Raw genomic sequence first — 23,491 nt, forward strand, 5'->3', positions numbered from 1 at the left:
CATTTGCAAAAGTCAAATCTAGCCTTCTCTTCCATGAAGATACATCTCGCAGCAATATCTGCATACCTGCAAACTACTCATTCAATTTCACTATTTAGAATACCCGTCATAAAAGCGTTTATGGAAGGACTAAAGAGAATTATACCACCAAGGACACCACCTGTTCCTTCATGGAACCTCAATATTGTCTTAACAAGACTCATGGGCCCACCTTTCGAACCCATGCATTCTTGAGAAATGCAATACTTAACGTGGAAAGTTGCATTTCTCGTTGCCATTACATCTCTAAGAAGAGTAAGTGAAATTCAGGCGTTTACTATACAAGAACCATTTATTCAAATACACAAAAATAAAGTAGTTCTAAGAACCAACCCAAAATTCTTACCAAAGGTTATCTCACCGTTCCACTTAAATCAAACAGTAGAATTACCAGTGTTCTTTCCACAGCCAGACTCGATAGCTGAAAGAGCACTACATACATTAGACATCAAAAGAGCACTAATGTACTACATTGATAGAACAAAACTAATTAGGAAAACAAAACAACTATTTATTGCATTTCAAAAACCTCATACAGGAAATCCAATATCAAAACAAGGTATAGCCAGATGGATAGTTAAGTGCATCCAAACCTGCTATCTTAAAGCAAAGAGAGAGCTGCCTATTACACCAAGGGCACACTCAACCAGAAAGAAAGGTGCTACCATGGCCTTTCTAGGAAATATCCCAATGAACAAAATATGTAAGGCAGCAACATGGTCTACGCCTCACACATTTACTAAGCACTACTGTGTAGATGTGTTATCTGCACAACAGGCCACAGTAGGTCAAGCTGTACTAAGAACTTTATTTCAAACTACTTCCACTCCTACAGGCTGAACCACCGCTTTTGGGGAGATAACTGCTTACTAGTCTATGCAAAGCATGTGTATCTGCAGCTACACATGCCACCGAACGGAAAATGTCACTTACCCAGTGTACATCTGTTCGTGGCATTAGTCGCTGCAGATTCACATGCGCCCACCCGCCTCCCCGGGAGCCTGTAGCCTTTTGGAAGTAATCTTCAACATTTGTACATTTGTAAATATATTATTTTAATCCTCTTTTTGTACATACATACTCATTCCATTGCATGGGCACTATTACTAACATACAAAACTCCTACCTCACCCTCTGCGGGGAAAACAATCTAACATGGAGTCGACGCCCATGCGCAATGGAACCAAAGGAGGAGGAGTCCCTCGGTCTCGTGACTCGAAAAGACTTCTTCGAAGAAAAACAACTTGTAACACTCCGACCCAACACCAGACGGCGGACTATGCAAAGCATGTGAATCTGCAGCGACTAATGCCACGAACAGATGTACACTGGGTAAGTGACATTTTCCTTGTCATACATGACAGTTTTATATGGTTGTTACATCACAGGATCGGTGGTTAAGTGGTATTTATTGGGAAGTGCACAACAAAATGAGTGATTTGAAACATAAATGGCAAAATGTTAACAGTGAAGTGTTCAGTCATGGAGGATGAAATCATCAAGTTAGCTGCTACACCATTTGGAAACACACGTCCATTGTCCATGAGCCATAGGAAAATGGAATTAGGTATCAGAACAGTCAAGAGGGTGTATGAGTGACACACAAGAGGAACCAATCGGGAGAGGTTCACTTCCTGGCAGTGGGTTTGGTCTTGGCATCTGCTCCTCCTGGATGTCTGATTGAATGTCCAAGTTTGCGGGGTGGTTCTTCTGCTACAGAGGGTGGGGTGTCCCCATGGCAAGGCCTGGATTCCACTAGCAGCCACAGATGTTGAGGGTCCTAATGCCTCATTGCTAGTGGAAGAGGCCTGATGTTGGGTGCCTAACCTACTCAGGGTAGTGTTTATGTCCCTCAGCACCCCAGCAATGGAAGCCAGGATGACATTTTGGGCCTGCCACTGCTGCATGGTGTCCTGGTGGTCGTTCCTCTGCAGCTGTGTGATCTCCCCCATCATGGTCAGTACCAGGCCTATCATGCCTTGGGAATTCTGGTAGGCTCCTAGGACTTGGTGATGGTCTCCTGGTCAGTTGTGTCCCATGGAGGCCCCACCCACTGGCCCACATCATCCCTTCCACTCACCCTATCCCCATGTACTTGTGCCCTTGGCACAGTGTGCCTGCTCCCACTGGTGGCATGACCATCATTCTCAGGGGTCACATTAGAAGACTCAGGTACCTGTACTGGGGGGCACACAATGGAAGAGACTACCAGTGGGATACAGGTTTGGGGGCGAATGGTTGCCTGTGATGTAGTTGCAACAGGACTGGGAGGAATTGTTGCGGGCAGGGTGAGGCTGATAGTTGTTCACTGACCAGGTGTCCCTGATGGGCCAGCTTCATCCTCAGTGTCTGTACCTCAAGGGGTGTTTTCCTCACTGAGGCCTTCATCCAGAGGGGTAGTCTCTGGTGTCCTCTCCAGGTTGGGGATGGCAAGGTTACCTGTAGGAGAAGTGGAACACCAAGTTGGTGTAAGTGATGCAACAAGTGATGTATAAATTAGACAGCTAAACCTGGTATGTGAGATGCACACACTGCCTTTACATGGTCCCCTGAAATGACAATGACAGCTGCTAATTAATCTGGGTTAGTGCAGCCTTGGACAAAGAGATTTGCAATTGCACACAGCATTCTCCAAGCTCTTGGAGTATGTTGGTGTTTAAATGGCTGCTAATGCCCTCAAATCTTGTCTGAGTAAAGACATGACATTGTACATTTCTCTCCTAGTAAGGTGTGTGGCATTATTGAATCAGCTAGTAGCTGAACAATGCACAGTGGTGTCAGAGCTGGCACACAATATAGGTGTTACAATTTGACCTGTGCGTCTGTCTGGATGTACTGCAAGTGCATCCAGTTTGCCATTTAGATGTTCCCCCCCGGGTGAGTTTATGACATTATTAGGCAGCTTTTCTCAGATTCCTGTTTGGTATGGGGCACAGCTGTAGCTGTGATTTGCTTGTAATGGTACTGGTAGTGGGCCATTGTATAGCTGTCATTGCCATGAACTGTTGAATGGTGGACCATTCTTGATGGATTACTTTGATTGTTAGTTTCACATGCAAGACATTTCAAATTTAGTGCTGTGTTCTGTTTTTGTTAATGGTGGAACAGTGTCTTCTGGGAGTTGTAGTGCTTTCAGTTCCCAGGACTTCACATACCCTTCCCAAACACTGTGGCCCACGGTGCGTTTACTTGACATGTGGCATGGCAGTGAGGGGTATTTGGAGATTTGGACAGAGGGGTGGTGGGTGGTTTAGTCACTGGGGTGAGGAAAGGTGATGAATGAGCATGCAAGCCAAGACTGTTTGGTGACATGAATGTCATAGTGACTTACCCGACTCCACTCCCCCAGGTATTCCTTTGAGGCCCTCAGGATGCACGATGTCCAAGAGCTTCTACTCCCATGATGTGAACCTTGGGGGAGGAGGTGGGGCCCACTGCCAGTCTTGAGGATTGTCAGCTGGTGCCTGAATGCCATGGAACGTACCTTCCACCTGAGGTTGTTCCACCCCTCCCTGATATCCTCCCTTGTGCGTGGGTAACTGCTTACTGCATTCACCCTGTTGACTATCCTTTGCCACAACTCAATATTTCTGGCTATTGATGTTTGCTGGACCTGTCCTCCAAATAGAAATGGGTCTACCCTGACAATTTCATCCACCATGACCCTCAACTCATCATCAGTGATACGTGGTGGTTTTTATGGAAACATGGTAGTGGTGGTATAGACATTGAAGTAGTGAAAAAAGGATGAAAATGTTTGTGATGAGGTGTGGATGCTGTGATGTGAATAGGTGATGGTTGTTGTGTATTGTGTGGTTTAGAAAAATGTGTGTTGTGTATGTTGTGCAAGTGTGGGATGTGTGCTGAGTGTAATGTGTATGGGTGACTTTTGTTTGTTTAGCTAGATATGAATAGGGGTGTGTTTTATAGTGCAACGTGTAAGTTCTCTGGGTGTGTGAATGCGTGTCAGGTGTGGGGTATTCAGACTATCCAATGTGGTGTAGTGTTCTGGCTGATGTGAGTTCAGACCACCGCAGTTCACACCGCCAATGGTTTTTCGCCATGGAAGAACCGCTTTTGTGATTTGTGGATCGTAATTTGGTCGGCTGATTTTTGTTGGGCTGGCAGTGCACCACCTTTTTTCCATCTGCCAGTTTTCTGGCAGTTTCAGGAAATTTTCTGTTTTTGGGTGGTCTGAGCTGTGTGCCTCTTAATACGGCAGTCAGATGACCGCCAACATTGCGGTCCTTTGGCATCCACCAATGCGGCGGTCTTACTGTCAGACCACCAAACTCATAATGCGGCCCTATGTCTCTCCGGGCCACTGCAAGGGCTAGGCCTAAGAATTTACTACCTAGTCTGTGCAAGTATAAGCCCAGGAAACATATTTTAATTTAAAGTACTTTTTAACTGTTTAATGTGTAATCGAGTAAGGCACGTCACATGTAAATAATTAAACTGTATGGACTTGTATCAGGTATTTCGAGAACCCTTGTGTACTTGTTCTACAGTTTGTTCCCATTACTTTCCTTGGAATTCCCTTTTGAGCTGTGTTACCCATCTATCAGCTCAGGTAAGGCCATTGTCAGGATTGTTTTAGAAAACTAGAATCTGAATTTATTACCTCCACCAAAAGTGATAAGTGCCTGTAATAAGTTGGGTGTCCGCTGTTCAGAAGGGGGGTCTTTCACAGAGCTGAGTCTTTATTCTTTGCAATGTAGCATAGGTCAGAAATTGCACATAGAGTAAGCCGTCTTCCTCTATCATACCTCAGAACCTCCCATCTGCATAACAATCTCCCACTGTTTCAATGGACACAGCTTTTTTTAAATACACTTTCTCATATTATAGGTTTTAGACCATTTTTCACCTAGGCCCAAATTACATATCGGGGGCACTGCTCCAGTTTCAGTCAATGCACATCTTTAACTGGGTACAGCCAATTCAGACCATGACAGTGTGCCTGACTCCAGACAAAATGTTCATTACCCAGTGCAGTTGCGAACACATAGACTTTGCTCTTGCACTAGGGAGAGTGAAAAGAAACCACAGCTTTGACTTTGACTGTCCAACAACCCCCGACAACGTGTTTGCCTCTGCACTATGATCTGTAATAAAGAGTAAGTGCAAAGATAAGGGGGCATACTCCATGCAAACGTGTGTGACCCCTTCTGTAATACTGTAACGCCCCCCTGTGCAAAGATGCAAGTGCAAATGGCTATTGCACCCTTATAGTACTTTTTGGAATACTGACCCTGATTTCCAATGCAATTTCAGCATACATAAAAATAATAAAAATCAATAGATTTAGTTAGCAAACTATAGTATGCCTTCTCTTTATTAGAAACATTATTTATGTTAAGATTTATTTAGAGCTCAGTGTGTAGGTCTAGAAGTACCATTTCAAAAGGGATATTGATATAAAATCATCCGCAGGTATCCTAAAAATACAGAGACAGTCTAATTAACCCCATGAGATGCCAGTGAAGAGTTAAAAAATGCACATGAAGGGACGATAGGTATCAAAGTATAATAGCAAAGTCAAAACTACCTCAAAAGTAGAAGTCATGTATAGAAGGTAAATGCAATCTTTTCAATTGAGAGGCTTTAGAAAAGGTGGGCAGAACAATTCACTGTAAGAGCTTAAGGTCTACACAGATATGACAGATTGTTTTAACTAACATAGTGTTTCCATGTAATGTGTAAAACTACAAAGTGAGAGAACTTGTCTTTCAAATAGCAGTTCATTTTGCAGCTTCTAAACACTATAAGACTGGTGTGTGAGCCCTGGTCAAGGAGCAACCACATATCTTCTCAGGGTGTAGTCACAGCAAACCTTAAATTAACCTGTGCTCATCCCTTGTGTAGCTTGGCACACTGCAGTCAGGCTTAACTCAGAAGGATGCGAGGGCCTGTGCAGAGGATGCATTGCACAATGACGGATCTGAAGGGGCCAAGGGCTCAGGCCTTTGTGATGGGTCTGATCCACGAAGCAGAGGCAATGCTTCAGTTCTGCTCAAGGGTTGCATGGCACAGAAGAGGAGGTGCGTCTGTTCCACTGGGTCCACGGAGGCAGGCAGAGCACCTTAGGTCCACTTCCAAGAGTTCAGTACTGGGATGGGACCACTTGGCAGGGTAGACTCACAGATGGCAGAGTCCAGGTGCTGGGATCAAGGTTGTTGGAGCCTTCTCTCCCTGAGGAGACCAGTCAGCTACCTCTTGGAGTCACTCTGGGATCTTGGGTTCAAACAGATGCAAATCTAGTCCTTCTCACTGAGGCAAGGGCACAGCAGGGCAGCAGTCTTTCAGAGCATCAGTCCAGCAGAGTGGCATTCCTTTCAGCAGCACAGCAGTTCTTTTTCCTGGAAGAGTATCCACAGATCCAGACGTGTACAAAAGAGATGGTGTCTTAGGCCCAATATTTATACCTGGTACCCTTCCTCTGGAAAGTGGGGAAAGCTTCTAAGGTTTCTCTTTGAAGTCCCCCAGGCATCCTGCTTTCCCTGATTAACTACAGGGGGTATGTAGCCTTTGTTTGGAGGCGGGATACAGCCCATGTGTAAGTAGGGCTGGGCCCAGCTCTGCCTTCCCACCCTGCCAGTGATGACTGATTGAGGGACACCTAAGCTCTCTATTGTGTGTGGCTGTTTAGGAAGAAAAAACAAACCCCAACTGTCAGCTACACTCAGTCATGTGACCCACTTGGCAGGGTAGACTCACAGATTAAAGGGACTAAATGGCTGTGGCAGGATAATGCCAACTTTCTAAAAGTGGAATTTTTAAAACTGTACTTTAAAATCAGATTTTACCATGAATGAGGATTCCAAAGACACCAAACATGAACTGCTTACCTGTTCCCATTTTAAAATTACAGCTTAGCAAATTTAATGAGGTAACTCCAGTGTTATTCTATGTGAGAGTTTGCAGTAGTGAAAATCAAATTAGGAATTTTTCAAAACCAGGCTATGTAAAACGTAAAATGACATGCCCTACTTTTTAAATACACTACACCCTGTCTGCTGTGGAACCCAGGGCCTACCCTAGAGGTGACTTACATGCTTTAAAAAGGAAGGTTTAGGTCTGGTATAAAAGTTTGTTTTGCCGGGTTGAATGATAGTTTAAAACTGCACACACACTACAAAAGCAGGCCTGAGTCATTTTAAGGGCTACTGAAATAGGTGGCACAATCAGTGCTGCAGGCATTTAGCATTTAGTTTATATCCCATGGGTATGTGTAGTACCACTTTACTAGTAACTTATAAGTAAATTAAATATCCCAATTGGAGATACAACAATATAACTATGTTTTAAGGAGTGACCACATGCATTTTAGCATTGGTTAGCAGCGATAAATTGTGCAGAGTCCTAAGGCAAGCAAAAACTACATCAGCCAAAAATAGAGGAGGCAGGCAAAAAGTTGGTGGGATTCAAATTTGAGACCTGCAGGGCACACTAGATATCAGAACCGAACACTAACTAACTTCTTTATTGCTTCTAACTTCACCAGTAGTGCAAAAAAACATGTGATGTTTTGTAGAAAATATCAGCTTTTTTATTTCAGTAATAATTGTTTCAGTTGTCTGTCCCTAATGTACAAGACAATATTCCCAGCGGCCCATCCACACTTTTATTCTGTTTTCTAGACATGACCCAAAGAAACCTGCTCTATGGGACGAAGAAAGCGGTTCTCCGGAGGCCGAGGTTTGTGTCCCAGGAGGACGTGAAGAAGCTGAAGGAAGGGTACGTGTTATGTTGTGGCAAACATCACACTTTACAAATGGTTGCCTTATTCGTCGTTATTTTTTTTTTAAATGCAGACACTCAATGTCAGGCTGGACACCAGCAGAGACATTTTAAAGCATAGGCAAAGTGGGCTCTGGCCCAGGGCCCCATGGCCCCTTTCAGGGGGCCCCCAATAGAGCCAACTCTGTTCTACAGAGCCTTGCTCTGATTAATAACTAACTATTAAACATATTGTTTTAAATATTGTTTTTGTTTAATTTATTTTTAATGTGGGTGGTGTGCAAGAGTCTATTGCAGATATTTTGAAGAGTAATGTTGTATTTATCTTTCATGCAACATCCATAAAAAAGTTTCTTTTAGATCAAAACAGGACGTCACACATGAGAAATGGGAAGGCGTCACTGAGATTATTTTCAGTAACATGAGTGAGCTTCTGCTGTGTTAAAATATTAATAACACAGGTCACTATACCCGAATATTAGATGTAAATACATTTAGAATTTGTACCTGCACGCTGTCAGTGACCTGGCCAGTACTATAACAAAACACAAGGACCCACCTGCAAGATATGCTGAAGGGGCTCCCACACTCACATCAGTAGGGGCCCCTTGAGTATGACTAAGCCTGGCAATCCCCCTCCCCCCCACACCACAAGGGCTGCAAGGGCCTCTGTTACATCCCTGGAGGGCATGAAAGAGCCAAAACTGGATCATAAATAAAAGTTGTTCCAAACAGGGGCCCCTGAAATGCATTTGGCCCAGGGCCCCCAAAGTCCTTAACATGTCCCTGCACAAGAGAGCACTGTACACCAGAGGGGTCCAGTGTAGTTCCTTGAGAATGCTATCTCGGGCAAAAGAGCGTAGGATACTCACTCACCTGAATGCTGACTTGAACAATAACGGTCAGAAAGGTTCGGGGTGCAGTGTTAAACACTTTGTTGCCCCCGACTGTGTAATGATTTGGGCTTGTTGTTGGTACAAACATGAATATAGAAAATAGGTTTTAGTAAATACCAAACCAAAAAGACAACATTAAATTTGTACAAAAATACAATTCAAAGTCTTCACTCCTGCTCACTTATTGTGTTTTATTTCTTCTGAATTCTTATTGTTAGTTATCGTCTACAGAGATTTTTAATTGTCCGTTATTGAATATCTACAGGTCCCAATACAATACATAGTGTCAGCTTTGGGTGATGTCTTTCTCTTTTCAGTCTTGAGTTCCTTTTTCCTGTACAATGGCTTTCTTCCCTATTCTTGTGTTTGTCTCACCCATGGAGCATTTCTCAGTTCTCCCTTCAATTGCTGACTTGAGCGGCTTTTTTAAATTTCCCTTTTCTCTCTCTGTTGGAGCGCATAGCTTTCCTTGCCCCCCTCAGCACCCTCTCTTATTTACATTCTGGTGTTTGTTTTTTCAGCTATCCAACATCCATCTTATTGACCAGTCTTTTTTTTAATTTATTTTTATTGCTTTTGCAAGGCCCCAGCAGATTCATGCTGCAGTTGGTGCGCCATCTTCTGGCAATCATCCTTATTGCATTCACACCATCACCTTGATTCCTTATCCTCACTTTTCTCTTTGTCTAATTTTTAGTTTTTTTTCATGTATGAGGGCCTGGTAGCTGCATAGCCTTTCCCTAGAATGTCACCCAAACTTTATTTAATATTTAATACTTCACTGTTTCATAATGACCTTTGGCTGTTTTGGAACAGTAAATTAAAGTAAGAAAAAGTCCAATATTGCTGCTGGTGCATCAGTATCCATGCACACATATACATATGTACATATACATACATATAGGGCTATCTTGTTTTTATCAAAAACTAAAAGCAAGAGCATTTCACAGTGGCTGCCTGTGCATGTGCATACGCGCTAACACAGCCACAGCCGTCCTGTCTTTTTTAATTTACTTTATGCAATGCAAACAAGCAAAGGCAGTAGCTCTGCCTTCATTATAAAAGTCGAGATCTGTTCATTTGGTGTAGTCGGAGCCAGGCATTAAAGGAAGATGGTGGCTCCTTTCTAGAGCCAGAGCAACGGAGACAAGGAAACGTGCCAAAATACATTTTCTCTGAACTCCAAGCAATAAATAAAAGATAAAGATGTCAGAAGCAGTGAGGACACTGTGGTATTTATTACTTGAAGGCAAATCACTCTGTAATTGAAGTTAAAGCTAAAGGAAATGTCGATCTGAAAAGCTTAAAATGGCGACCTGCAGTTAAAGACGAAGCGTCCTTTTTAAATGAAGGTGAACTGCTCCCTTTTTTTTTTCTTTTTTTTTCTCTTTCTCTTTAACTGATCACAGACTTTTACGGGAAAAGGAAACAAATATCGCAAAATTATCTTCATATTTTCTAGTGAAATAGATGGCTTTTATCTGATCTTTCAGTCTGAATAATTACTTGTGGAATCGAGAAAGGAGCAAACATATCATATTGCAGAGCAAATAGGATAAGTTACCTGCACTTGCTTCTATTTAAACGATTTTTGGGCACCTATAATTGTTTTTTGGGAGGGTTCTGTCCATTGGTTGAATGCACCCTGATTTAATCATGTGCTAGGTTTTCTTGTAGATGGCCAATTTCCCTACAAGTAGATCCTGGTCTAGATCACCACAGCTCCAAGTCACACTCACTATAAAAGGAGAGTAATGTGCAGATGAAGATGTCCATGTTGCTTAATGGAGTGAGGGCTCCATATCAGTTGAGTGAAGTGAAAGGACTTTGATGAACTGTGTTTCTCTTTTTAGTGGCAAAACCAACGAGGTGGCCTCAGCACCCCTCTCAACTCCAGGCTGCTGGGACACATCGGCATTACCCAGCATGGACCACCAGGTACAAGCGCGTGCTTTGTGGCAGAGACAGATTCATGTTATGTTGGACAATGTTAGGCCCACACCCTAGCAGTAGAGAATTGTTGAAGCACACGTGTAGGGAATAGTGAAGGGGTGGTACACTCTAGGAGCTTTGAAGTTGCCTCCAGCTCTTCCATTCTTGCACTGTTACAAAGATGTGTGTAGGACTGGAGTGGGACTGAATCAGTTCACATCAGTCGTCTCTAAGAGGGCACCCATCAGTTGGTAGAGCAATGCATTGTCAAGCTTGAGATGTAGCCATGGAATGTCCTTAAACAGCACTGTGATATGTAGGACAGCCGGTGTGAGGACATGTCTGCCCTTCCGTGATATGTAGGACTGCTGGTGTGAGGACATGTCTGCCCTTCCGTGATATGTAGGACTGCTGGTGTTAGGACATGTCTGCCTTTCCTTACCCTACAATGTGTGAAGGAGTACATTTTTCTGAGCAGGCACCAACATTCTGAATTGTGTTTGTTGCAGCTGGTGGAGGTTCAGAGGTGTTCTTTTGAATTCCAAGAAATCGAAAGAGAATTTGCAAAGACCATGACTGGGTTCTCCCTGCAGGACATAAAGAGGATTCAGAATCCAACGCTCTGGCAAGCCTATCAAATGTAAGTTGTGTGATGTTATTGGCAGAGATTTTGTAAGGGTAGTCGAGTGTTGGAGAGAGAAGTGGCTGGTTCAAGGAACATTCAAACTGGACCCTACATCTCCGGGCAAGCTTAGGACGCACAATTGGTCTTTGCTGAAGTTGCAGGGGAGGCCGGTTTGCTGTTAGTGGGATCCTCACCTCAGCAGTAAAGGCAGCAATACTCATACACATAGGAGTAACGCTAGGCCCAAGAGCACCTTGAACCCCCATCCCCTCCAGGCTTTACCAGCTCCAGCGGGGTGGAGTTCTTGATAGGTCTCTTTTGTCTGCAACTCTGCAGACAAAGGCTCATAATTAATGTGAAATCGGGAGTGAGTGAGTGGAAGGATGGATGTATGAGTAAAAGTATGGATGAGTGAAAGGGTGGATGGATGGATGTGTGAGAGTATGGATGTAAGGATGAATGAGTGCAAGATTGGAGGATGATTGAAAAGGAGGTTGGATCAATGAATGGATGGATCGATGAGTACAAGAGTAAATGAGTAGATGCATGAGTGGATAGATGGATGGATAAATGGGGAAGGGTGGATGGATGAGTGAAGGAATGGATTATTGAGTGAAAGGACGGATCGTGAGTGAAAAGAATTATGGATGGATGAAAGAAAGGGTGAATGATAGAGTCAAAGGGAGGATGGATGAATGGGTGGGTGGATGAGTGATAGGATCGATGGATGAGTGAGTGAAAGGGTGGATAGATGGAAGTATAAGTGAAAAGATGGACAGATGGAGGGACGAATATATGGATGGATAGACAGTTTCGGAGATAGATAGGTTTGGATATGGAGAGGCGGACGTTGGATGGATGCGTAGAATAGCGATAGACTGATGGATGAAAGAATGAATGGATGACAGAAGATAAAGGTGAAATGGTGGATATCAACGGATGGACTGAAGGATGAAAGTAGGAATGGATAGATGCTTGGATGGAAAAGACCAGAGCTCTTCTGGGGAGGGTCGTGATGACTTGCTTTGCTTGCTTGGTGCCATAAGAGCTGTGGTTCAAAGTGAGGGATATTTTAATTTTCTGGCTACTCCCTTGACTAGGTCAGTGCACAGTACTAGCACTGGAGGTAAAGTCTGACAGGTGACAGTGGAAAAAAGGACACTATGAAGAATAACTCTTGAACAGGTATCACTGCAGGACAAGGACTCTTGGTTAGATGTAAACCTGTTGGGAGTGAAAGCAGCCAACCAAGGAACTAAAAAATAAAATTTAGGGGCATAGTACGCATTTTTTATCAGTGACCTATGGGCTTAAGAGCATGACACAGCATTACTCATACATGAAATGACATCACATGTCAGAGTTCCATAGACAAGGATATGCTGCATGGCTGCGCCTTTTAGCCCGGATCACACCTGCACTGTGAATTGAATTCAGGGTGCACCACACTGCAAGTGCTCAGACTAGAGCATCCCTCTACCATTACTCAAAGCAGCCAGCTCTATTGCAGGACTGGTCAGCAAAGACACAGGGCAGGCAGGATTGTTAGTCAGGTTTTCAAGACTCAGACAGAGGGCCTGGTTTAGAGTTTGGCCGACAGGGTTACTCCGTCACAATGATATCCCTTCTGCTGTTTTACCATTCCCATAGGACATAATGGGATCATAATACAGCGAACAGGATATCCGTCATGTGTGTGTTGTAGTAACCCATCCACCAGACTCTAAATCAGGTCCATAATTACAAAGCACTGCGTTAGAAAGCTGAGGGCATTGCCCGCCTGCGACGGTAGTCCACCCTGCGGCAGTTGGGTGGATTCTCTGGCTGCAGAAGCAGGGGCAGGTTGGCATCTCGTAATACTGAAGTATGCAAGAATACCAGATTTAGCAATGGTGGAGATGAGGTTATGTGGGCACCAGGCAGAAGTAGTTCAGGCAGGTTGGGCATCTTGCAGCATTGACGTGGAGTCAAGAGTCTCCAGGCGGCAGCGGTTGAGGGCTAAGAGGACAGGAGGCTGCAGTGAGAGGTCTGGTCTAGGTTCAGGTGGCATTTTTATTTGTTTTAATGTATTTTTATCTTCTCAATATTTTTGCTGTCTGTTTTGTGACTACTACAGAATTGCTGCTGGGCATAGTAGAGCTAACAGAGGACATATGTGTGCCTTGGATGAAAAGAAAGGCTTTTAGAGCTGGGCCTTCAGTGCAGTCCTAAAAGGCAGGAGGGTGGGGAAATAGCTAGTTACTTTAAGTTCGATGGCATATGTTGCTGCAGATACACATGTTTGGCACAGTCCGCTGCCTGGTGTTGGGCTCGGAGTATTACAAGTTGTTTTTCTTCGAAGAAGTCTTTTTGGTCACGGGACCGAAGGACTCCTCCCTCTTTGGCTCCATTGCGCATGGGCGTCGACTCCATCTTAGATTGTTTTTTTTCCGCTGTCGGGTTCGGACGTATTCCTTTTCGCTCCGTGTTTCGGTTCGGAAAGTTAGTCAGAATCTCGGAAGAAAGCGTCGGTATTGTTCCGTTCGGTATCGGGATAGTTAGGTACATCGACACCGATCATCGGAAGACTTTGGGGCAGTTTCGATCCCCCATCGGGGCCTGGTCGGCCCGACCGCGTGCGACATCGAAGCCGATGGAACGGACCCCGTTTCGTTTCTGCCCAAAATGTCACAGTAAGTATCCTTATACAGATCAGCACTTGGTCTGTAACTTGTGCTTGTCCCCCGAGCACAAGGAGGATACCTGTGAAGCCTGTCGAGCCTTCCGGTCCAGAAAAACACTCCGGGACCGAAGAGCCAGGCGTCACCAAATGGCGTCCACGTCGACAAAACAACGTTTCGACGACGAAGAGGAAACATTCTCGGTTCCGGAATCAGAATCCGGAGACTCCGACGTCGAACAACAGCAACAAACTGTGAGTAAGACGTCAAAAAGTAAATCCATCGACAAACCAAAAGCCCAGGGGACGCCACTGCCAACAGGCCATGGCTCGACCCATAAATCAGGCGACCCGTCGAAGGGGCCGAAAAAGGGCACGCCCATAGCGAAGACACCCGACTCCGGTCGAGGGACCGCCATGGAGCAACCTCGGAGCCGAGAAAGCGGCTCCGAGAGACAAAAACAAGATACCGGCACCGAAAGACATCGGCACCGAGAATCCATGCCGAAAGGAACAAAAATTCTGTCGGTGCTGAAACCGAAAAAAGATTCTCTCTCGGCGCCGAAAAATACCACACCTTCATCCTACTCAGAGGAACAAGGACTAAGTGGCCAAATGCACAAATTTGGACAAGAGCTCCAAAGTGTAGAATCGGACTACACACAAAAGAGACTGTGCATCCAGCAAGATACAGGGAAGATATCAACCCTTCCCCCAATCATGAGGAAAAGAAAGATCGGACTTCCAAAGGATGACACACAACCACAAGCCAAAGTGGTTAAAAAAGTCACGCCTCCGCCCTCTCCTCCACAGGCATCGCCGGCACAAACACCGCCACAAATGCACTCACCAGCGCAAACTACCATAAGTCATGACGATCAGGATCAAGACGCTTGGGACCTGTATGACACCCCAGTGCCGGACAATGATCCCGAGTCATACCCCACAAAGCCGTCACCGCCAGAGGACAGTACCTCATACTCGCAACTGGTGGCTAGGGCTGCAGACTTCCACAATGTCCAACTGCATTCCGATCCTATAGAGGATGATTTCTTATTTAACACCCTCTCGGCTACACATAGCCAATATCAATGTCTCCCAATGCTACCAGGGATGTTACGGCACGCAAAACAAATTTTTGAGGAGCCCGTAAAATCAAGAGCCATCACCCCAAGGGTGGATAAGAAATACAAACCACCACCCACAGACCCAGTGTTTATTACTTCGCAGTTACCACCCGACTCTGTGGTAGTAGGGGCAGCTCGCAAAAGAGCAAATTCACATACATCTGGCGACGCCCCACCTCCGGACAAAGAAAGCCGAAAATTTGACGCGGCAGGGAAAAGAGTGGCGTCACAGGCAGCCAACCAGTGGCGCATCGCAAATTCACAAGCGCTGCTGGCCAGATATGACCGCGCACACTGGGACGAGATGCAACTTCTCGTAGACCATCTTCCCCAGGAATACCAAAAAAGGGCGCAGCAAATAGTGGAAGAGGGACAAACGATCTCAAACAATCAAATCCGCTCTTCACTAGACGCAGCCGATACTGCAGCAAGAACAGTCAACACTGCTGTCACCATAAGGAGACACGCTTGGCTACGCACTTCAGGCTTCAAACCTGAAATCCAGCAGGCTGTCCTTAATATGCCCTTCAACGAGAAACAACTGTTTGGCTCGGAAGTGGATACAGCCATTGAAAAACTTAAAAAGGACACAGACACGGCCAAAGCCATGGGCGCACTCTACTCCCCGCAGAGCAGAGGCTCTTTCAGAAAAACTCCATTTAGAGGGGGGTTTCGTGGCCAACCCACAGACACCACCAGCCAACAATCAAGAACCACACCATATCAGGGTTCCTTCCAAAGGGGTGGTTTCAGGGGATATCGGGGGGGTCAATTCCCAAGGAGTAGGGGAAGATTCCAGACTCCAAAAACACCTCCACCTAAACAGTGACTTTCAAGTCACGCAACCCCTTCACTCAACACCAGTGGGGGGAAGACTAAGCCAATTCTACCAATCTTGGCAACAGATTACAACAGACAATTGGGTATTAGCAATAATCCAACATGGCTATTGCATAGAATTCCACAACTTCCCACCAAACATCCCCCCCAAAACACGCAAAATGTCACAACATCATTTAGAACTTTTAGGACTAGAAGTTCAAGCACTACTGCAAAAGGATGCAATAGAATTAGTACCAGTACAACAAAAAAACACAGGAGTTTACTCCCTGTACTTTCTAATTCCAAAAAGAGACGAAACATTGAGACCAATATTAGATCTCAGGACACTAAATACCTACATCATATCGGACCATTTTCACATGGTCACACTACAAGACATCATTCCACTGCTCAAACAGCAAGATTACATGACCACATTAGACCTAAAGGATGCGTACTTTCATATACCAATACACCCTTCTCACAGAAAGTACCTACGGTTCGTATTCAAAGGAATACATTACCAATTCAAGGTGTTGCCATTCGGAATAACAACTGCACCAAGAGTGTTCACAAAATGTCTAGCAGTAGTAGCAGCACACATCAGGAGACAACAGATACATGTGTTCCCTTACCTAGACGACTGGCTAATCAAAACCAACACAGTAAAAAAATGCGCAAACGACACCACCTTTGTCATACAAACCCTTCACAAACTGGGGTTTTCCATCAACTACACAAAATCACACCTAGAACCGTGTCAAACACAACAATATCTAGGAGCAACCATCAACACATCAAAATGAATTGCCACTCCAAGTCCACAAAGAGTGCAAGCATTCCACAAGCTAATAAGTGCTATGTTTCCAAACCAAAAGATACAAGCAAAATTTGTGCTAAAACTTCTAGGCATGATGTCATCATGCATAGCCATTGTCCCAAACGCAAGACTACACATGCGACCCTTACAACAGTGTCTAGCATCACAATGGTCACAGGCACAGGGTCAACTTCAAAATCTGGTGTTGGTAGACCGCCAAACATACCTCTCGCTTCTATGGTGGAACAGCAAAAATTTAAACAAAGGGCGGACATTTCAGGACCCAGTGCCTCAATACGTTATAACAACAGATGCTTCCATGACAGGGTGGGGAGCACACCTCAATCACCACAGCATTCAAGGACAATGGGATATACACGAAACAAAACTTCATATCAATTACCTAGAACTGTTGGCAGTATTTCTAGCGTTAAAAGCCTTCCAACCCATTATAACACACAAATACATTCTTGTCAAAACAGACAACATGACAACAATGTATTATCTAAACAAACAAGGAGGAACACACTCAACACAATTGTGCCTCCTAACACAAAAAATTTGGCAGTGGGCGATTCACAACAACATTCGCCTAATAGCACAATTTATTCCAGGAATACAAAACCAACTAGCAGACAACCTTTCGCGAGACCACCAACAAGTCCACGAATGGGAAATTCACCCCCAAGTTCTGAACAAGTACTTTCAAATTTGGGGAACACCCCAGATAGATTTGTTCGCAACAAGAGAAAACTCAAAATGCCAAAACTTCGCATCCAGGTACCCACACCGCGAATCACAAGGCAATGCTCTATGGATGAATTGGTCAGGGATATTTGCGTACGCTTTTCCCCCTCTCCCTCTCCTTCCATATCTAGTAAACAAGTTGAGTCAAAACCAACTCAAACTCATACTGATAGCACCCACATGGGCAAGACAACCTTGGTATACAACTCTACTAGACCTTTCACTAGTACCGCATGTCAAACTACCCAACAGGCCAGATCTGTTAACACAACACAAACAACAGATCAGACATCCAAACCCAGCATCATTGAATCTGGCAATTTGGCTCCTGAAATCCTAGAATTTGGACACTTGGACCTCACACAAGAATGCATGGAGGTCATAAAACAAGCTAGAAAACCTTCCACTAGACACTGCTATGCATCTAAGTGGAAAAGATTTGTTTACTACTGCCATGCCAATCAAATACAACCAGTACATGCCTCTACTAAAGACATAGTAGGATACTTACTACATTTGCAAAAAGCGAATCTCGCTTTTTCATCTATAAAAATACACCTCGCAGCTATATCTGCTTACCTACAAACTACTCATTCATCGTCTCTATTTAGAATACCAGTTATTAAAGCATTCATGGAAGGGCTAAAAAGAATTATACCACCAAGAACACCACCAGTTCCTTCATGGAACCTTAACATCGTCTTAACAAGACTCATGGGTCCCCCTTTCGAACTCATGCATTCCTGTGAAATGCAATATCTAACCTGGAAGGTCGCATTTCTCATTGCAATCACATCCCTCAGAAGAGTAAGTGAAATACAGGCATTTACCATACAAGAACCATTTATTCAAATACACAACAATAAAATAGTTCTAAGAACAAATCCAAAATTTCTGCCAAAAGTAATCTCACCATTCCATTTAAATCAAACAGTAGAATTGCCAGTGTTCTTCCCACAACCAAATTCTGTGGCTGAAAGGGCACTACATACATTAGACATCAAAAGAGCACTAATGTATTACATTGACAAAACAAAGCTAATCAGGAAAACAAAACAACTGTTCATATCTTTTCAAAAACCACACATAGGAAATCCAATCTCTAAACAAGGCATTGCTAGATGGATAGTCAGATGCATTCAAACATGCTATCTTAAAGCCAAAAGAGAATTGCCTATTACACCAAAGGCACACTCAACCAGAAAGAAAGGTGCTACAATGGCCTTTCTAGGAAACATTCCTATGAGCGAAATATGTAAGGCTGCAACCTGGTCTACGCCTCATACGTTTACTAAACACTACTGTGTAGACGTACTAAATGCACAACAAGCTACAGTGGGCCAAGCTGTACTAAGAACATTATTCCAAACTACTTCAACTCCTACAGGCTAAACCACCGCTTTTAGGGGAGGTAACTGCTTTATAGTCTATGCCAAACATGTGTATCTGCAGCAACATATGCCATCGAACTGAAAATGTCACTTACCCAGTGTACATCTGTTCGTGGCATTAGTCGCTGCAGATTCACATGTACCCTCCCACCTCCCCAGGAAGCCTGTAGCCGTTTAGAAGTAGATCATAAACCTTAAACATCTGAACATTTGTAAATAATTTTTAGAAACTCTTATCATACATACATATTCACTCCATTGCATGGGCACTATTTATACCAAACAACTCCATCCTCACCCTCTGCGGGGAAAACAATCTAAGATGGAGTCGACGCCCATGCGCAATGGAGCCAAAGAGGGAGGAGTCCTTCGGTCCCGTGACCAAAAAGACTTCTTCGAAGAAAAACAACTTGTAATACTCCGAGCCCAACACCAGGCAGCGGACTGTGCCAAACATGTGAATCTGCAGCGACTAATGCCACGAACAGATGTACACTGGGTAAGTGACATTTTCATTATGATAACCAACCTGTGTTTGAATCCCTTCTCATTGGCTTAGCTAAAGGCTAGAAGAGCTTCTCGCAGCTTGTACTTTGGCTTTTGTGGTATTGTGCAGTGATGGCTGGGAGCTGGAAAGATTTTTGCATGAGTCCTGATGGACCAAAGGTGCATTAAGCAATAGAAGCCCAGAAGATCCTCTTGGTGCCTTTGCCATTGTTTTGGGAATAAGAATTTCATTGCTTCTCCTAAGGTACTACTGGCTGGAAAGAGGCTGCACTGTACTGATTGAGTGTCCTAAGTGCATCCTACAGCTCCATTGGTGTCTCAATTTAGTGACTCATAGCTAAGAGTTTATGTTGCTGCAGTGACTCACAGCTGATACATTATTTTAATGTATTGACTGCATGCTGAGAGATCATCTCACTGCTGTAATGCCATGAGAGAGGCTCATCTTGCTGCTGTAACAACATGAGGCAGGCTCATCTTGTTGCTGTGACACCATGAGAGAAATTAATCTCACTGCTGTGACACTGTGGTTATTATTATATATATATATAATTAACCCAGTGGCGGTCGCCACTAGGTAGTTATAGTTAGGACCTAGTTTCTAAATAAAAAGCGTTTTTTCACTTGCCTCTATCTTTGGCGCCACTTACACAATACTTTCCCAAAAACAATTGGCAATCACGTTAGCTGCTGTCTGGAAAGATTTGGCGTGATCCGTCGAGGGGGGCTGAGAAAAACACATTTTCCCCATTCATTTTTCCATAGGGATTTTGAACAGCGATAGCACCAAAACAACTAGATGGAAATTACAACAAATTACCACAAATTTGGCAGAGAGGTAGGTCCTGGTCCAGAAACCAACTTTTTTTTTATTTGTTGTAATTCCGTTCAGGAGTTAAGGGGAAAACAAATTTGTATATATAGGGACGTGAAGGATTTGCGACCCCTTCCAGTCTCGTGCAGAGATCTGATGGGCTGTTAACACTTCAACCATGAAGTTGAACTTGGTAGCCGAGTCTCAGAAAAAAATGAAAAAAGAAGAAAATGGGCCAGGGTACAGACACCCTGATCCCTTAGCTCTGGTGGCACCATTGCAGCTGCAGCCAAACCACAGCAAACACTTCGGTTTTTGACAGCAGGATCTGTCAAACAGGTCCCGCTGTCAAAAACTAAAGCTTTTATCTCTGGCCCCTGCCCCTGTGCAGGGGACAGAGATGAAATGCTTCAGCAGGCAGGGAGCTGCTGTTAAAGCAGCTCCTTGGTTGCTGAAGCAATGGCACCGCGAGGGAAACCTTAAGTCCAGATAGCCCGTAAAGACCATTTTCAATAATTAAAAATAAAATATATAAATAAGTAGGGACCATGGGGGAGTCCTTCTGGGCTTCCTTGCGGCCCCAGATAGCCAATAAAGGGCTAAAAACAAAACAAAAACAAAAATATGAAAGCAGTAGCTCAGTGTGAAAGCCGCATACCTTCACAATGAGCACTCAGTGTTCAAGTCCAGCTGGACTTGCTTCCCTCCTTTTTTTTAAAGTACAAATTATTTTAAATTTTTAAAAATGACAGATACTTTTTTTTAAATTGTAAAGAAATATCTCATTTCCAAACGTTGTCCAAAGACAGACTCAATCCTCATGCAGTTTTGTTTTTATTTACAGCTTAAACAGATCCGGTGATTTACATTGCCATAATTGTTCCTGATGCCTTTCGGACTTCCCCAGTTCTTGTTCACAGGCTTGATGTGTGACATACATAGATATGAACAGTCAATTCATCTTGCTTCTGTGATTGTGCCAGTATTGCAACTTTCAGCAGTTATTCCAGCATATGATGGCAGTGAGCTGCCATAACTTCTTGGTGCCTTAGAACAACTAAAGTGTCTCTCAGTAGCCACTGCATTACTCTATGCTGTAGGCAATTTTGCAGCATTTACTAAAGGATACATTTGCGTCTCACATTTAGGTGAAGAATTATATGAAGACTGCTTTGAATGATTCTGGGCAATGAAGACATCTCAATGTAGTGATGTTCGGCTCTTACATCACTGCTTAGAGTGTCTGAAGGCTTCAAGGTCATTTTGTTGCACAATCCAGGGACTGGTTATCTTTCCACAACAGATTATGTGACCACAGAGTGCATGGATCCGAACTGCAATGTGTTATAGGTAGCAGATGTTCTCTTAGCAGTGCTTTAGGATTCAGCAGGCATGACTTCTCACTGCTGTGGTTTGGAGTCAGGAGGATCTCTCGCAGCAGTGACTCAGTGTTTAGCATAGACGGGGGCAACAGTTTGTAAAGCTGTCCGCCACATAATACCGGCACCAGGTATAATGTATGCAGGGTGGGTGTTCCAATGTTATAAGCCACACAGAACTGGTGCAGTGAAATTTACTACATTTCACTGCCCCTTCACAGTTTCACTTTTCTAATGCCTGCTCAGAGCAGGTGTTAAAGTGATGCTGGGCTGTTCAGCATTGAACCCTCCCGCATTGCTGAAGTAGCGTCAGATTACCGATGCTATTCCAGCACTGTACACTTTTGGCACATCTGTGGAACTGTATGCCATGGAGCGCTGTATCATAAAGACAGCGCTACCATGGCGTCATTAAGGGGTCTGGGGCTGGCGCATCGATGACGATGCACAAGTTTCTAGATAATGAGGCCCATAGTATATTACGGCTCTGGCCCATGGACATGGTGTCCTTTCCCAGCAGTGTATTAGGGCTTACAATGCATGGATTCTTACTTACTTAATGTACAGACAGGTGGTCCTCTAACATCAGTGCCTCAGCATTTAGAATGTGATGCTTCTCACTGATATGGCTTATGCGCATAATATTGTCTGCTAGCAGAGTTTCAAGGCTTCTTCTAGTAGTGCCCTACTGTTTTGAGCGTTAAGAGTGCATAGGATCTCACTGTTGTGCCTTACAGGTAAGAGGTGTTCTCTCCCAGCAATGCCACAGAACTTACAGTGAGTGGACTCTCACTCAAGAGGTTTATGTGCAGGAGACCCTCTTCCAACAGTGCTCCCAGTCTTGCAGTGCATGGGTTCACTATAAGATATGTGCAGGAGTGCCTTGTCCAACAGTGTCTCAGAGCTTGGAGTGAAGGGCATCTCACTGCATTAGCTTACAGGACGAAGGTCCACTCCAACAGTGTCTCATGACGTGGACTGCTTCAGGGTATCACTACTATAGATTATGAACATGCAGCCATCTCCCAGCAATGTCTTGGACCTTGGAATGTGTGTCACTGCTATCACCCGAGGGTAGAGATCTCCCAGCATTCTCTTACGCCTTGGTATTCCTGATGCCTCACTGCTGTGACTTCGGGCAGGTTGTCCTCTCTGGTTAGTGTTTGGAATGCACAGTATCTCATTGATGTAACTCATGGCCAGGTGGTCCTCTTGAGGTAGTGACTCATGACTTGGAGAGCATGGCATCTCATTGTAACTACTAATGGGTAGGAGGTCTTCTTCAAGCAGTTCCCCATTGCTCTCAGCTGATGGGTTCTCCTGGCTATGACATATGGACAGAAGGTGCTCTCCAGCACTCTCCAGGCATGCCTCAGGGTTTGTACTCCATGACCTTTCACTCATTACAGGTAGTGTCTCATGACGTGGAGTCATCTTTTTACAATGACCTCGTTCCACTGCCCTAGTGACTCATGGCTGGGTGGATATCCCACAGCAGGGACATGTGGTACTGAGATGCATCTTACTGAGGTGGTTCCAGAATGTGGCATCTAGAAGTAATTTAGTGTGAAAAGGGCTCTTGCAAAAGTGAAAGGTCAGAAGGTCAGTCAACAGCAGTAGTGCTGCTACAGGAAGGTGAAGCAGTATTTGGTGGCTACTTCTCACTGATGTTTTAAAAATCCCAAACTTGTGCCTCTAGGAAAAGGAAGACAATGAAGGCACTCAACAGGGACAAGGATGTGCTGGAGAAGAAATTATTCCATGGCACAAAAGACGTTGATGTGGACACAATCTGTCGTGGGAACTTTGACTGGAGAAACCTGGGACTCATTGGAAACATTTATGGAAAAGGTATGTTTTTGATTCAGTGACATGGGCATGATTCTCACCATGGAGCTCATTCTAAAATGAATAATTAAGGTGCAGCTTTTTTGCTTAACATTCATTGTAAATATCTGGTGACTGAAATGGATGCTGCATTAGAGCTCCT

General features: G+C 44.2%; 1 protein-coding gene across 1 annotated transcript in view; it reads left to right on the forward strand.

Moving 5' to 3' along the window:
* LOC138287529 (protein mono-ADP-ribosyltransferase PARP12-like) overlaps positions 1-23,491 on the forward strand; it is a 149,395-nt gene that overhangs the window by 120,132 nt on the left and 5,772 nt on the right. Inside the window, exons 9-12 of the mRNA XM_069228003.1 lie at positions 7,683-7,779; positions 10,532-10,616; positions 11,120-11,250; positions 23,201-23,352. Of these exons, the coding sequence (XP_069084104.1) occupies positions 7,683-7,779; positions 10,532-10,616; positions 11,120-11,250; positions 23,201-23,352 (465 nt within the window). The remainder of the gene's footprint in view (positions 1-7,682; positions 7,780-10,531; positions 10,617-11,119; positions 11,251-23,200; positions 23,353-23,491) is intronic.

The sequence above is a fragment of the Pleurodeles waltl genome, chromosome 4_1 (genome assembly GCF_031143425.1).
Source record: "Pleurodeles waltl isolate 20211129_DDA chromosome 4_1, aPleWal1.hap1.20221129, whole genome shotgun sequence".
Taxonomy (NCBI): domain Eukaryota; kingdom Metazoa; phylum Chordata; class Amphibia; order Caudata; family Salamandridae; genus Pleurodeles; species Pleurodeles waltl.